The following is a 14,770-nucleotide window of genomic DNA, read 5'->3' on the forward strand; positions in this document are numbered from 1 at the left end:
TCCAGAAGGCCTTTGTTATGTTATGAATGTAAATATGATCAAGCCACCGAAGGCCTTTGTTATGTTATGAATGTAAAATGAAAGCCACCGGCAGGGGGCAGTAAGTGACTGTGAATAAGTCATTGTGACTGAAGTGAATCATTTAAACGATTGATTCATTCAGAAGTCATGTGGATCAGAGACACTAAATAACGCTTTGATTGAGCTTGGAATAATCATTTGTTGGCGAAATAGCTCAAAAACAGGAATTACGGTGACTAAATCATAAGTCCCTTAATTAACTTGTTTATTGAACTAAAAATTGATGTCATTTTCTGAAAAAAAACCCCACTTTTTTAATATATCAGCAACTGTATTTGTCTAAAAATGGAAAGTCAAGTAAATCATGGGGTCATTGTCATTTTCCCTTTAAAACGAACTGAGACAGGGAAGCTTGTGACGGATTAACTCTGTTTACGAGGGACTCATTCAGACCTGTTTTGTGAAGTCATTTAGAAACAGACACTTAAAGGAACAGATCACCCATGAATGAAAATGGTCTTCGTTTAGGTTGCGAACCCTCCACTTGTTCGAAACCTTACGAGCTTCTTTTAAACAAAAAATGAAAAAAAGAAAGAGAAAAAAAGATAGCGTGAAGAAAGGTTGACAGCAGACAGCAGACACTGACTTTCATCGTCAACTGTCTGGTTACCAACTTTCTTCTAAATATATTTTCGTGTATGAAAAAAAACAAAAGCTTGTTAACATACGATTCATTAATAAAGGCAGTGAAGGAAGTCATGAATGAATGATGACAGAATGTTGGTTCTGGGCTGAACTGTGCCTTTAAATGTCAACGTGTTCAAAAGAACGGTGAACATAGTGGCGGGACGGATTACTCAGCGCCCCCTTCAGGTGAAGAGACGGGGTGCAGGCGGTGAATACCTCACACTGGCCCCTGAGGCCCCTCTCCTGCAGGCGTGACCAGATGCTCTGGATTCTCCCAGCATGCTCCGGGTGGCTGCTGTTGTCTCCACACGTACACTGGTGCTTCAGCATTTGGGAGTCATACACCAGACCTGCGCACACACACACACATCGAGTCAGTGTAAGGGTATCGTCTGCCGCAGGCTGGCGTGCGATTGGTGGAGATGACGTACCCGTGGTGAAGCGCGGCTGGCTCTGGGGCGGCTCCGGGGCCGTGCTCAGAGGCAGGGCTTTGTCCGGCAGCGTTAGCGAGGTGGAGGCCGGAGACGACTGCGTGCGAGAGAGCGGCCGGTGAGCGCCTCCGAGCATCATGGGTACGGCCAGGGTCTCCATGTGAGCCGTCTGCCTGCGCAACTGCTGGAGCTGCTTCTGCGTTTCCCACAAACGTGACTGTGACAGAAAGCATTTCGACATAGACTCTGCATCAGATGTAACATTTTATTTATTTAAATTTATTTTTTCAATTTCAGTGTTTAAACGACTATATATATTTTTACACTTTATTTTGATAGTCCACTTTAGACGTTCTACTATAAGTAACTGCATGTCTACTAACTCTCAGACTAGCAGACCGTTAGGGTAGGTTTAGGGTCAGTAGAATAAGTTGAGATATAACTAACCAGAGGTTATTAAGCGGACAGTCTACTAATACTCTAATGACTGCTAGTTGACATGCAGGTGCAGTGTTTCTTACTGTTAGGAGAATGTTTAAAGCAGACTATCGAAAATAGGAGTTACTTTTTTGCTTCCGAATGATATGGCAGATGTTTTAGGCCCATCAGAACATCTTCTCATGCGTGTTTGCGTCTAACCTGGTTGAGGATGAGGGTGTGTTGCAGGTTGAGTTGCTCCTCCTGATTGTCCAGCTCTCTCTGAGACTCCGCCCTCGGCCTGCCCTGATGGGCGTCGCCCGCCGACGGCCCCACCTCCTCAGAGTCCATGTCCTCCGACGGGATCTGCCGGAGACGAGGCTTCTCGCTGGACTTCGACATGAGCTGTGGGACACAGACAGAGATCCGGCACGCATTTCGTGAGGTTTTTTTTTTCTATCCAGTATGCAAATATCTCTACGCGAAAACCATGCGCTGTGTACCTTGCCCAGGTGAGTCTGCTGCTTGAGTCTCTCCAGGAGCTGAGCGCTGTGCTGCTGCTGCTGGAGCAGGTGAGGATGGAGCACGCGGGGACTCTGGGGCAGCGGTTCGGAGCGGGTCCGGCTCAGAGGCTTATGAGGACCAGACGTGCTGAACTGAAGGGGAACCGGACCCAGACCTGGAACTGATCGCAAACAGCAGGGATAAATCTGATTACGCTTTCATAAAAACAGATGAAAGCATAACGTTCCAGCTACATATCAAAATATCATGCCACGTAGTTTAAAATCACACGAAAATAGAAAATAAACATAATACGCAACGGTTTAAATGTGACAAAAGATGAATGCGACATATGAATGAGAACATAGCACATGAATTATAAATACATATTGATTTTATATTTATATATTAGACTGCATAGTTTTTTATGGTTACGTTTTTGTTTTTTTAATAATAATAAAAAACCTTTTTTCTGATGAATAAAATCTGATCAATATAATAAATAATAAAATAAATATTACAATAATATACACTATTTTTTTTTAAAGACATCTCTTATGCTAAAAGGTGTTGTTTATTTGATCACAACATAATTTATCAAGTAAATATTGTATAGTATATTAATATTAAATATCAAAAACCACACAAATACCATCATTTTCTTTTTTTTTACATTGATATGTTAGCTATCCAGGTACGCATGCAGATTAAAAGCATAAATAAAACTAAATAAAATAAATAAATATGACTGATAGTTGTTGTGTACAACACAATATGAATATGAATACAAAAACCGCTGTGTTATTCTATCGTTTCAGACAGTGGCCACTAGGTGGCGCACGCATCAAGCATACAGCACTTCCAGTAGCGTTTCATCTCAGTCAAAGTCTCAGAGTGATCGTGAGTGCGTTCGGGTCTCTTACCGGCCAGGAGAGGGGTGTGTACGAGTCCAGAGGGCTCCAGGATGAGGACGGGCTGTATGAGTGGCCCGCTCTGCTCCTCCATACCCAGAGGAAGCAGCACCGGAGACGCTCCCGACACCACCGGCACACGACCCAGCTTCAGAGAGCCCAGCTCACCGTCCGCCTGCAGAGACCAGCTCACATCACGCTACCAGCTTCCCGTTACCCTCAAACTCACATCACAGGGATCTTATTAACTAACGCTCCCAAGACATCCCGAAACCATCGGAACTCAGTTTTGTTAATTTTTGCTACTGCATTTATCCACACTTGACGTTTAAACTATATGAGAATATTTTTTGTAATGTTAACCCTTGCATATCCTTCAGGTGCACTTAAAGACTGATAACTCATACAATCCTCATCAACAGTGACATATATCAAAACATATCTTAGGCTTAATAAGAAGAAATATGCAGTATCACTGCAAATAAAGTTTCATTATAATTTTTATATCAGTAGGTGTCAAGATATACGCCAGTAAATGTTTATAGATACGAACTGAACTATATTTTGTCTGAAATAAATGCATTTTAAATATATTACTTTTTAAATTTGGTATTATACTGACCCGATTATTATCTTGCAACATAATTATTTGTATTGTCGTTGTTTTTATAAACAAAAATAATCTCAGGTATTATGGTGTAAATTAAAAAAGTAACATATCTTGCTAAAAAATGTGCAAAAGAAATTGTTTAAAAACTACAGATAGTATAACATTAATGAAATAAAAGGACACTTAATTCTTTGTCGGGTTTTAAAGAAGTGAACTTATGTTGATGAGTTGACTGACAAACACTTTATTGTAATTGTAACAGTAGTTTGTTGTTTGGGATACCTTGGTGTTCGCGGGGAGGCCGAGCGTGATGGTGGGCAGACTGGAGGGATTCTGCACCGTGAAGTGAGCTAAAGAGCCGTCCTGCAACAGCAGCCTCTGAGCCTGACGCGCGCGCACACACACACGCACACACACACACACACACACACACACACACACACACACACACACACACACACACACACACACACACACAGTCAGTAATGTGCATGCTAATAGTGGGAACTGCTTCCTACTGAAGATTTTATTCAATTAATAAATCAACAAAATTGAATTATTTCTTCAATTGTATCAATTTAGAAAGAAGATTAAAAAGCAATCATAAGCGTTTAAAAATGCCCCAGACATTACTTTCCGATTCTTAATAAAAAAGTTTAGAAGACCTCTCTGTGATCTGCTCTTGCGTGCGAGTCAAAGCTCCTGTGTGCGACCCGTCAGATAGATGTGCATTTATGCAAGCCCAAAAATGGAGTAATGAAGCGACGAGGAGGCTTGGGATGGAAACGGGAGATTGGGTGTCCTGGCAGCTGCCTGCAGCTGTCCTTCTCCGGTGTCTTTGTTTAAAACATGTCATTATGCCAAAGGGCGGCGCGAAGCAGGAAACAAGCCCCGTCGAGCTCCGCTCTCTCAACAAACAACTCCCATTGGAGGTGTATTAAAGAACCGTCCCATCATGCCTCTGTGTGTGTGTGTGCGTGCGTGTGTGTGTGCGTGTGTCTTCTCCACAACAACAAAAAAAAGCATTTTTTAAAAAAGGGAGAAGCTAAACGCACTTAAATAGTACCGGCTGACTACATCGTTACATAATGAGCCATTTTGGCTAATTGATTTATAATTGCGTTTCCAGAGCTTCCCATCCCGAAGACGCCAAGATGCACCTGAGGAGAGCGAGGGGCGTTACCTCGTGGGACAGGCTGGCGGCGGTGGGCAGCACGCCGTTCTCATTGGGCAGGCTGTCGTTGGGAGAGCTGCAGCCGGACACTGGAGTACTGCTGCTGCTGGGGGACGAATCTGACACAAAACACACACACACACACACCGTCTGTCAGTCGAGACACGGGCGGCACATCGGCGATCATTTACTCACCGTGAGACTTTTGTTCACCTTCAGACCACAAATGAAGACACTTTCAATGAAACTGGAGAGATTTCGGTTCAAGAACAGATTGAACTTAGGCCATAAACACTGATCGGCAGACACAAACAGAAGCTCGTCATACTTGCTAAACGCACAAGAACAAACCTGATTGGTTGTTACGGAAAAACACTGCGCAACACGAGAACGAACCTCATGAATGATGCGTGCTTTCCAATTACGGCTTTTCAATTAAATATCGATTTATTTCGGGACATTTGGCCAATTCTCAGTGTTTTGTCGACATGATTCGAGTGACTCGTTCTTTACCGACCTTCCAGTTAAAGAATATTACATTGCAAGCGCAATTGCTTTCAACGGGTTGCAAGTGTTAAACGGATCACCCGTTACATATCTCTGCAACAAAAACATGCAAGAACTACAAGTTCTTATGTACATTACCTGTTCAGAAATAACACGAGGCTTTTAAAAAAATCTCAAAATTTAAGGTAATTCAAATTCAAAATGACTTGAGGTACAAAACGAGCCGATCGGTAACTATAAATGATGCTGTTGGCCGGTCATCATGACGTAAACATCAAATACCAGACGCACAGTAGTAGTTTTTTCTATGTAAACATGGACACCTAAAACTAATATCGCGGCAAAACCAAACACCAAAACCCGGCCCTAGCTTTAAATAATGACTGAAATCTCTCATATTTGATATAATGTCCAAACGTGCGATCTGCACGTAAATGAAAGTCTTACGGGTTTGGAACAAAAAGAGGGTGAGTAAAAGACTATTCTTTAAAACGGTAAGCTTATGCTGAACTGAAGCAGCTACGACGCAACGTTGCTTTAACTGAGAGAAGGTCTACCTGAGAACATTTAGTTGAATCTAATAAAACAGGCTATGTAACAATTACAAGCAAGAAAATACCTAAGCAGCATTTAACTTTTACAAATAAAACTAAACAAGCATCTGTTCATACGATATGACTACTTCGAGAGTCTTTAGAACTCTCTATTCTAATTCTATTCTATAAAAAAATAGCTTTTCTAATCTTTTTGTGTTCTATTCGTTTTATTTATTCGCAAAAACCTCTCCAACGCTAGCTTGCTCTATTCTTTTTGTATTCCATCCGTATTTTTAAAAAAAGCCTCGCTACTTCTACGGTTTTAAACCATCTCAGACGCTTGCGTATCATTGGTCTTTTGATCGTTTCCACTGTCCCCCTTCATTCGGAAGTGGCTTTGGATAAAAGCTAAATGACTAAATGCGATGTAAATGTAAATGTTAGAGTTGCAGTTACCCAGCGTGTCAGGGACGCGGTGTTTGACGGCGGGCGGTGCGCTCTCTTTCCGGGTCAGCGGGCTCTTCCGGGTGTTCAGGTGCTTCTTTAATTTATGCTTCACCTTCAGGTTGGGCTCCGAGGCTGCGACAAGAGATCAACGGCGTTAACCAAAAGCACGTTTTCAGTCGGTTGCGGTCTTTTAGTTGACCGTCAACAAGATCGTTTGCCGTGGCTGTTTTGCAGGTAGTTCATTTGTGTTGACGTCTCATCAATGCACTCTCGAAAAAGTAACAATTCGTGCTGACGAATAACAACCGTGACGATTAACAGAAGACGATTAGGATGGCTGAGTAAATTTGGGTAGCTTGTTTCTCTGGATTTAGGGGAGATGCTTCTCAGCATTAGCGCACCGATAGCACGCTAGGTTTAGCCTGTTTGCTAACATCCAACAGGAGCAGCTGAATCTCTACATTTACTTTTTAGCCGCATGAAGAAATGTTTCCCCTTCAACGAGTGTGTCTGAGCATGCATTTAACGCGTTTCGTGTACGTCTGTTTCCCTGCTGAAATAGCAGCATGCGCTGGTTAGGTATGTTTTGAAGCTGGGATGCTGCTTTGAGTCGGTTCGAGCTGATCCGGCCGCCTTAAGACCAGCATAAACCAGCCTCTCAGCTTCAAAACGTACCTATGCTGCTTTTTCAGCAGGGCTTAAATCGGTTATTTTTGGGTGAACTGTCCCTTTAAGACCAACTATTCATACAGCCCAGCAAATAGAGTTGATTTAGAGCTGTTTTATACTTCTGTTGACCTGTAACTGCTTACGGGATATGCAAACGCAGCATCTACTTCCCCTCTGTTCATCACGCTGTCACAGTTCTGCGCTTTTGCGGCAGGTTCAGAAAAGAAGGTGGTTCTGAAATCTCTTGTGCGCTTCCTGCTAATAGTTTTTGTCATTGTGAAAACAGCAGCTCTGGCAGCAGACGTGTTGAGATCTGTAATTCCTCAGCTGTGCTCCCTCGTCTTCACCGGCTCTGCGCAGCGTCATGTTAAACGCTTCCTCGTTTGACCACAGAGTACAAAGCCATCCTGACAGACGGAGCTCAGCTCATATGAAGTGGACAGGTCAAGTATTTGGAAACTTTCTCGAGGGCTACTTGAAAACTCGCTCTTCTGCAAAACCTTCTGACTGAAATTGAGACATCCATCCATCTATCACTCAATTATCTATCTATCTATCTATCATTCAATTATCTATCCATCACTCAATTATCTATCTATCACTCAATTATCTATCTATCACTCAATTATCTATCCATCCATCCATCCATCCATCCCTTAATTATCTATCTATCTATCTATCTATCTATCTATCTATCTATCTATCATCTATCACTCAATTATCTATCTATCACTCAATTATCTATCCATCACTCAATTATCTATCTATCTACCTATCTATCTATCTATCTCTCAATTATCTATCCATCCATCCATCCCTCAATTATCTATCTATCTATCTATCTATCACTCAATTATCTATCTATCAATTATCTATCACAATTGAAGTTGAAAAATGTCTTCAGAATCAAATTTCGGTCCCTGTACGTATACGATTATATGATTTTCATTTATGATTATTCCTTTTCACCTACCGTCAGAGTGAATCTGCATTTATTATTATTTCTTCACGTCACCTACTGTCAGATTATTTTTTTTTTTCAGTCCACCTGCACTGGTCTGAAAAGATTCATCGAATGTAAAAAAACCGGGCTGAACCGGGCTGCCACATATTTGCGTTCGGTGTGAACAGACGTTTACAGTTACAGGTTTAGAGCAAATCCCGAACCCATAAAAGCATGAGCAATAATCAGAGTGATGATTAGCACTACAAAAGCAGAACAAAGCCTTCAAAACTTCATGCGAGTAACTGGACGTCCAGTCATAGTTATTATGACAGAATTTGGCCCGTGGGCTGACATGGGAGTGTCTTTCAGAGGTAAATGAGAAGTTACGCAAGGCCTTGTTAACAGAGCACTGCCTGGAGCAAACTGCGCTGGGAGTGAACGCTTTCACAATCATCCCTCCCGATCTCAGCTCATCTGTATGTAGAGGTGATGTAGTTTATATGTTTGTGTGACGTTGACCTACTCGCTCGTCTCAGGGGTGGTTCGTCAGGTCCATCGCTGAGAGCTGGTTTTGTGGAGGACAGGAGCGGCTGGACGGGAGCGCTGGGGTCTGGAACCAGCTCCCTGTGGGAAGACCTTTATTTTAAGATGTGAATGTACTTTTCATGCGTGCTTTGACTGTTGTGGGCGGACATGAGAGCCGTTTCTCACCGGTAGGCGACGGACGAGGTGCTCAGAGGGTTGGAGTTGGTCCTCTCCAGCACCGCCTTCTGCTTCTTCAGAATCACTTGGGCCAGTTTCTGCTTCACCAACGCACTGGCAACAGCACCTGTCCATCAATATGCAACCAGCCAATTAAAAGCAAATTAAGCATAGCATTCTCACTTTTTTTAGTGTAATATTTTCAGAGAGGATCCCTCCATCAATACAACCAGCCAATGAAATAATGGCAAATATAGCACTTTTTTCAATGTAAAGTATACTAATGTTGTTATTTAATTAATTTCATTGTATATACAATTTCAATATTAATTTTATTTGTTTAATAAATGTCTGTATTTGTAATTCCTTATTTTATTTTACATTATTTTTAATTCAGTTGACTTTAGCTTAGGTAGTTAGTCCAGGAAAAGGCTATTTTAAGTAACTAAATTAAGGTTTATAATTTTTTTATTAATTTTAAATTTAATTTTTTATTATGTTGTTAAAATAAAATATGAAAGTTTAAATGTGTTTTAGTTTTTATTTTATTGCGTAGATTTTTACCTTTTAATTAGTAGAATTTTTTTTTTCAATATTTTATTACAGTTTAATCTTTTTAGTAATATTAGTTTAATATTTCGGTTTAGTTTTCTAAATTGATTGAAAATTTCAAATTAACTATTATTTTGTTTTATTACACATTTATTACACTTTTTTTGTTTGTGTTCTGTGCCTATTTATTCCGCTCAGTATATATGTATATATAAAGTATTTTTTTATTTTTATTACGTCTATTTGATTTAGTTCAGTTGGCCCTGAAATACACCATGTTTAATAACTACAGAACAAGGAATATCTGATCTCACTATTCACGGAGCAGGGCAGTCACCGGGCAGTTTTCTCACAGAAAAATGTGAGCGATGTTTCTAATCGAGTGGTTGAGTTCTGTTGTGGAGCGGAGGTTGCAGCGAGGTCGAGGGAAGGAAACTGCATGTTGACTCAGTGCCTCCCTGTCCTTCCAGAGCGGCCATTATGTGGCGGCTACGTCATGCTGCCTCTTACCAATATGGTCAATATTGACACGGGTACTGTTTGCGCTGAGCGATTAATTTCACCTCCCTGCAGGTGCTTTCTCTCACAACGGTCATAGCATCGGCTGGGATAAAAAAAAAAACTCCAGCTGCAGTGAATCGTCGCCGTGCATCGCCTACACGCTCCCGATGTGGAAATGTGTGAGCAAGTGTTTTTTTTGGGCAAGAACAGCGCTGATTGTTACAGCAAAGCGTGATCTGCTTAATGCGCCGCTTTGTGGAACGGCGCGTCTGATGGCAGCAGGTTTCAGGCTCCGGATGTTGTCTAACACCATTCATCAGCATAAATACTGCTCATTCAGTGCAAAATAAACAACAACAAGAGTGCTATTAATGTTTGCCAGCGTGACCAAACTCTGCAGCATGACACAGCTCTGGAGTGACTGGAGACGCTCATGATTCCAAAAGAGCAACTCTACTGCGTATCCATCCATCAATTATCTATCTATCTATCCATCAATTATCTATCACTCAATTATCCATCCATCCATCTATCACTCAATTATCTATCTATCCATCCATCCATCCAATTATCTATCAATCAATTATCTATCATCCATCCATCCATCAATTATCTATCCATCCATCCATCATCGCGACGCTTTGACCTTGCCTGACGAACTAATGGTCAAAACCTAGCGATATTAAAATAATTAGTAATATTTATTTATGTTTCAGCACCCATGCATTCACGCGTGTCAGCAGAAAGCCCCGTGGTGTTGTGTGGTACAGCACGGCACAATCTGTGATAGGTCGAGACAGTCAATACCCTTTATAGAGCAGGGTTCCCATGTTCAGTGCAGACTCCTCCCATGTGTTTTCAACCACAAAGTTTTGTTTTTACTCTCAGAGCTATTTCCTGAGACAGCCGTGGCCCTGTTTCAGTTGAGCTACTATTAAAAAGGGCACCGGCACAATGTAAAGCTCCTTTTCTCAGTCTAAGCACATTTTCCCGAATCGAATCTGCTAGCGCCATTGGAGCCGTCGATCATCCGAGTGCCTCGTTTTAAAAGGCATCTTATTCACGAAATGACAAAAACAGAATGTCATTTCAACCCTAACCTAGCAGCGGTCATTCATTGGCTCTGTATTTGTTAATCGTGTGTGCGTCACTCACTCTGTTGACTCTTGTCCTTGTTTTTAAGTTGCTGGAGCTGTTGCTTCGCTAGTTCCTGGTCTCGTAGATGCTGCTCCATGTTATATGACTACAAAAAGAGGACACGTGTATATACACTGGGGCTCGTTCGTGAAGTAAATGTGGTGTTTGATCTCGTCTCTGACCGTACCTGTATGTGCTGCAGCTGCTGCTGGCTGTACTGGGAGCAGTGCTGAGGATTGAAGGGGCCGATCAGCAGAGGGGGGTGCAGGGGGGACAGGAAGGCCGGGTCCGAACCCGGACGCACCAGACGCTCACCCACGCGCAGGTCCATGGGGGCGGGTCCCGTGGGAGACGACACCGAGTCTTCTGGATGGACAGAGAAACGGGCGCATTCATTATTAGAATGAGAAGAAAAGAAACTAAAATTCAGAAACGGAAGAAGAAAAATAGATACGTGAAACTAGACTCAAAAATAGTCATTCAAAAAAATAGTCAAATGTTTTTATATTTGTTATAACTGTTTTTTAATTAAATGTATAGTAAAATGTCATTTTTTTATGTGATCAAATCTGAACAAAAATTTTTTCAAATAGAAGTCTTTACTGCATTACAATTTAATGCAACCTTGCTAAATATTCAGTGCATTTCTTAAAAATGGGAAGTCATGGGATTTATGGGACACAATTCTTATTCCCATAATGACACATTTTACTTTTTTGGCTTTTTTTGTACACATATACACAAACACACACACACACACACACACACACACACATACACATACATACACACATATATACACACACACACACACACACACACACACACACACACACACACACACACACACACACACACACACACACACACACACACACACACACACACACACACACATATATATATAGACACACACACGTTTTTAAAAAGAAATTTCAGAAACCTCAGAAGCATACAATTGCAAATACCTTTGGCATATTAATTCTTGTAACTTTTTTTTGTTGCACAATTGTGTTGTGCTTTGAGAAAGTGTTAGAATGTAGTAGAGTAGAGATATTAGAGATAGGCTTCAGAAATAAGTCCAATTTTGAGTGTAAGCGGTTGAAAAAACTGTTATATAATTCTCATTACATTCTAGGTCTATTTATGTTTTTGTGTCATTAAAGCTATTAAAACATAACTAAATACACAAATACCGGAATGATACATAGAACAGAAATAGAAATTTGGGGGCTTACATAGCAAATATAATAATGAAAATAATGAATAGAATTAAAAAACATTAATATCACATAATGCAAAATTATCATTGATCCTTAGACTTAATTTTGTGTGTATGTGTGAATTATTCTTCATAGCCTTAACGAAACTCTTTTTCACGTTTCCTTGGATGCGGATGCCCTATGGACCTGACTGTAGAGCTTAAAACCTGGAAAGGTCGGGTTTTCATGATAAGTCACCTTAAGTACGCCGTTTAACTCAACTGCAGGTCGATGGAGTAGGGAGAAGAAAGCAGGTGAATGCACAAAAAAAGAGAAGAAGCAGATGGAGAGAGAGAGAGAGCAAGCACATGTTCCAGCGTTTCCCTTCCGGCACATTCCACAGTGATATAAAGTCGGTCTGATTTCCATAACTTTTGCATGCAGCTTTAAGAATATTTGCATGGTACCAGTGACTCAATGGGACGGACTGCCTCACCCTCACACGGAGCAGACGGGAAAATCACAAAGCATGTACGTCGGTGCGTATCTGGGCTCTCGCAGCCCCGATGGCTCCCTGCCCAGGTAAAACCAGAGCGCTCGACACATTTCTCATCCGAGGAGTTAAAAGAGCACTCGACTTTTTCGGCATTTCCCACTTATTTCCAACAAAGGCTCCCAAAAATAGCCGCGTCTCCCGCGCTCTCGAGCTCCAGCGCTTCAGAAACTGTGACTCGTGCCCTTTTGACGCCTCGAAGCACACTTACTATTGTGTTCCTGTGAATTGTGACTGCTTTGTCGCCCGTTGTATTCTGACAGAAAAGTCACCGAACAAAAAGGCCGATCGGCGGCGGCCAAAATGACTCACGACTGACTTCAACTGGTGAGGAACGATGTGTACCTCTGAGAACAGAAACGAGATCAAAACAGGCTCATAATGGGAAATGTTTCTTGAGCAGCACATCGGGATGATTTCTGAAGACGGATGCTGAAAATTCAGCTTTTCGATAAATTACATTTTAATATATATTTATTCATTATACAATAAGGTTCGTTGGTTAACATGAACAATACTTCTACAGCATTTATTAATCATATTTAATGATCATTTCAGCATTTACCAATGCATTATAAAAGTCGTATTTGTTAATATTAATGCACTGTGACACCAATAACATGAATAAACTATATTAACTAACATTAACAAAGATGAATAAAAACCATAGTGAATGTATTTATGTTAGTTATTACATTAGTTAATATTAACAAATGACACTTTATTGTTTAGTGTTACCATTATAATTAAATATATATTTTTTTAAATGTAATGATAAACCAAAAAATGATTAAGGTAAATGTTTTTTTCTGTTTATAATTCATGCACTATGAGTTGATTATCATACGTTAAAATCTTTGGATAAATTTAAGCTACTGTGGACCATTTTACATGTTTTTTTTCTTCTGAAAAGTTGTTTTTTTTTTTAAACAGGAATCACATTTTAACATATATCCAGAATTGAAATATCGCTAAAAAATTGCACCAAAGTACGTAAATGCCAGGTAGGTTTTTACTGTATTTTTGCTAATACCGCGCAGCCTTTGTGAAGTAACATTATCAAAAGAAGTGGAATTTGAAGATTAAGTCGAAAAGCTGCATGGGAGCAGTGAGAACGGCCAAAGGTGACCCTCCGGAGCCGTTTACGCGTCGAGAGATGTCCTGACATGTCCTGACACAGACCAGGATCTCCTCAGCCCCATTTTAGGATCTTGAAACGGAGAGGAGGAACATCTTGGCACCGCAGCCCCGGATGCCAGACGTGTTTTGGGTTCCTGCTTCCCTGCGCTCTCCCAACATCCAGCGTGTTCTCACCCAGACCAGCGCTCCAACGTATTCCAGGAAATAACACGACTCCCACATTTCTTTTCCCTCAGCATTCCCTTCCCTGATAACACGACGCGTACTGTATTCCGCCCTGGATTATTCCAGCGTTGCATGGCATTCCCAGAAATGACCTGTCGGCCCGTGCTTGACGGCTTCAGGAAAGAAGCTCAAGGCCGGAATTGAGCAACGTGGTGCTTTCCGACCTTCGGAGTGCTACGGACATGAATAACGGCACAAAAAAAAGGCCATACCATCATAATTGAAGCGCCTTGAATCCACGAATGTGGCAATTATCCAGTACCAAATATGTGTTTGACACGTCTTGTGATCAAATAAATGTAACACACATATAGCCTAAATAAACGTGTGTGTGTGTGTGTGTGTGTGTGTGTGTATGTGTGTGTGTGTGTGTGCACTGAGTCAAGCCGTGTTTGTATGCAGACATTTTTTGTACTCCTACTCAGAAAGGAAAACAATAGTGCAACTCTGAGCCAACTCAACAGAAATAGGCCAACAAATACACTAATAAAAGTGACAGACAAGCAGATGTGCAGTGGAATGCACACAGGAATGTGTGTGTGTGTGTGTGTGTGTGTGTGTGTGTGTGTCGGGACATCTTCCTTCAAAGCTGTGAGACTGAGCGTCTGCAGGAAAATATGTGTAACTCTGAAGCTGCTTCTAAGGAAAGTGTGAGTTGGTGAACACAAGCGTGAGACGCAAATCTTGAACCGGTTGTCTAAATGGAGAAAATGATGTTTGTATTTTAGTCTTTGTGAACGAACGCTTGAGTTTTAAAATACACTGCCAGTCTGAGGTCAGTAAGGTTTGTTTTAAAAAAAATGAACGATCACTTTAATTAGGCAAGGATGCATTCAACTGATCGCATATGACAGTAAAAAACATTAGAAGTAACAGTTTCCAAAATTGCATTTATTTA

General features: G+C 41.1%; 1 protein-coding gene across 6 annotated transcripts in view; it reads right to left on the bottom strand.

The window, feature by feature from the left end:
* hdac7a (histone deacetylase 7a) overlaps positions 1-14,770 on the bottom strand; it is a 64,129-nt gene that overhangs the window by 15,061 nt on the left and 34,298 nt on the right. For 3 of the 6 annotated variants that reach the window (XM_043224860.1, XM_043224857.1, XM_043224861.1), the window contains 12 exons: positions 10,940-11,118; positions 10,771-10,858; positions 8,572-8,689; positions 8,384-8,496; positions 6,255-6,377; positions 4,765-4,874; positions 3,864-3,965; positions 2,984-3,146; positions 2,060-2,241; positions 1,779-1,961; positions 1,140-1,356; positions 925-1,058 (listed from right to left, as the gene is read on the bottom strand). In XM_043224860.1, coding sequence (XP_043080795.1) covers positions 925-1,058; positions 1,140-1,356; positions 1,779-1,961; positions 2,060-2,241; positions 2,984-3,146; positions 3,864-3,965; positions 4,765-4,874; positions 6,255-6,377; positions 8,384-8,496; positions 8,572-8,689; positions 10,771-10,858; positions 10,940-11,118 — 1,712 coding nt within the window. The remainder of the gene's footprint in view (positions 1-924; positions 1,059-1,139; positions 1,357-1,778; positions 1,962-2,059; positions 2,242-2,983; positions 3,147-3,863; positions 3,966-4,764; positions 4,875-6,254; positions 6,378-8,383; positions 8,497-8,571; positions 8,690-10,770; positions 10,859-10,939; positions 11,119-14,770) is intronic. The other 3 variants (XM_043224858.1, XM_043224862.1, XM_043224859.1) reach the window with 2 other exon arrangements.

The sequence above is a fragment of the Puntigrus tetrazona genome, chromosome 23 (assembly GCF_018831695.1).
Source record: "Puntigrus tetrazona isolate hp1 chromosome 23, ASM1883169v1, whole genome shotgun sequence".
NCBI classification, from domain to species: domain Eukaryota; kingdom Metazoa; phylum Chordata; class Actinopteri; order Cypriniformes; family Cyprinidae; genus Puntigrus; species Puntigrus tetrazona.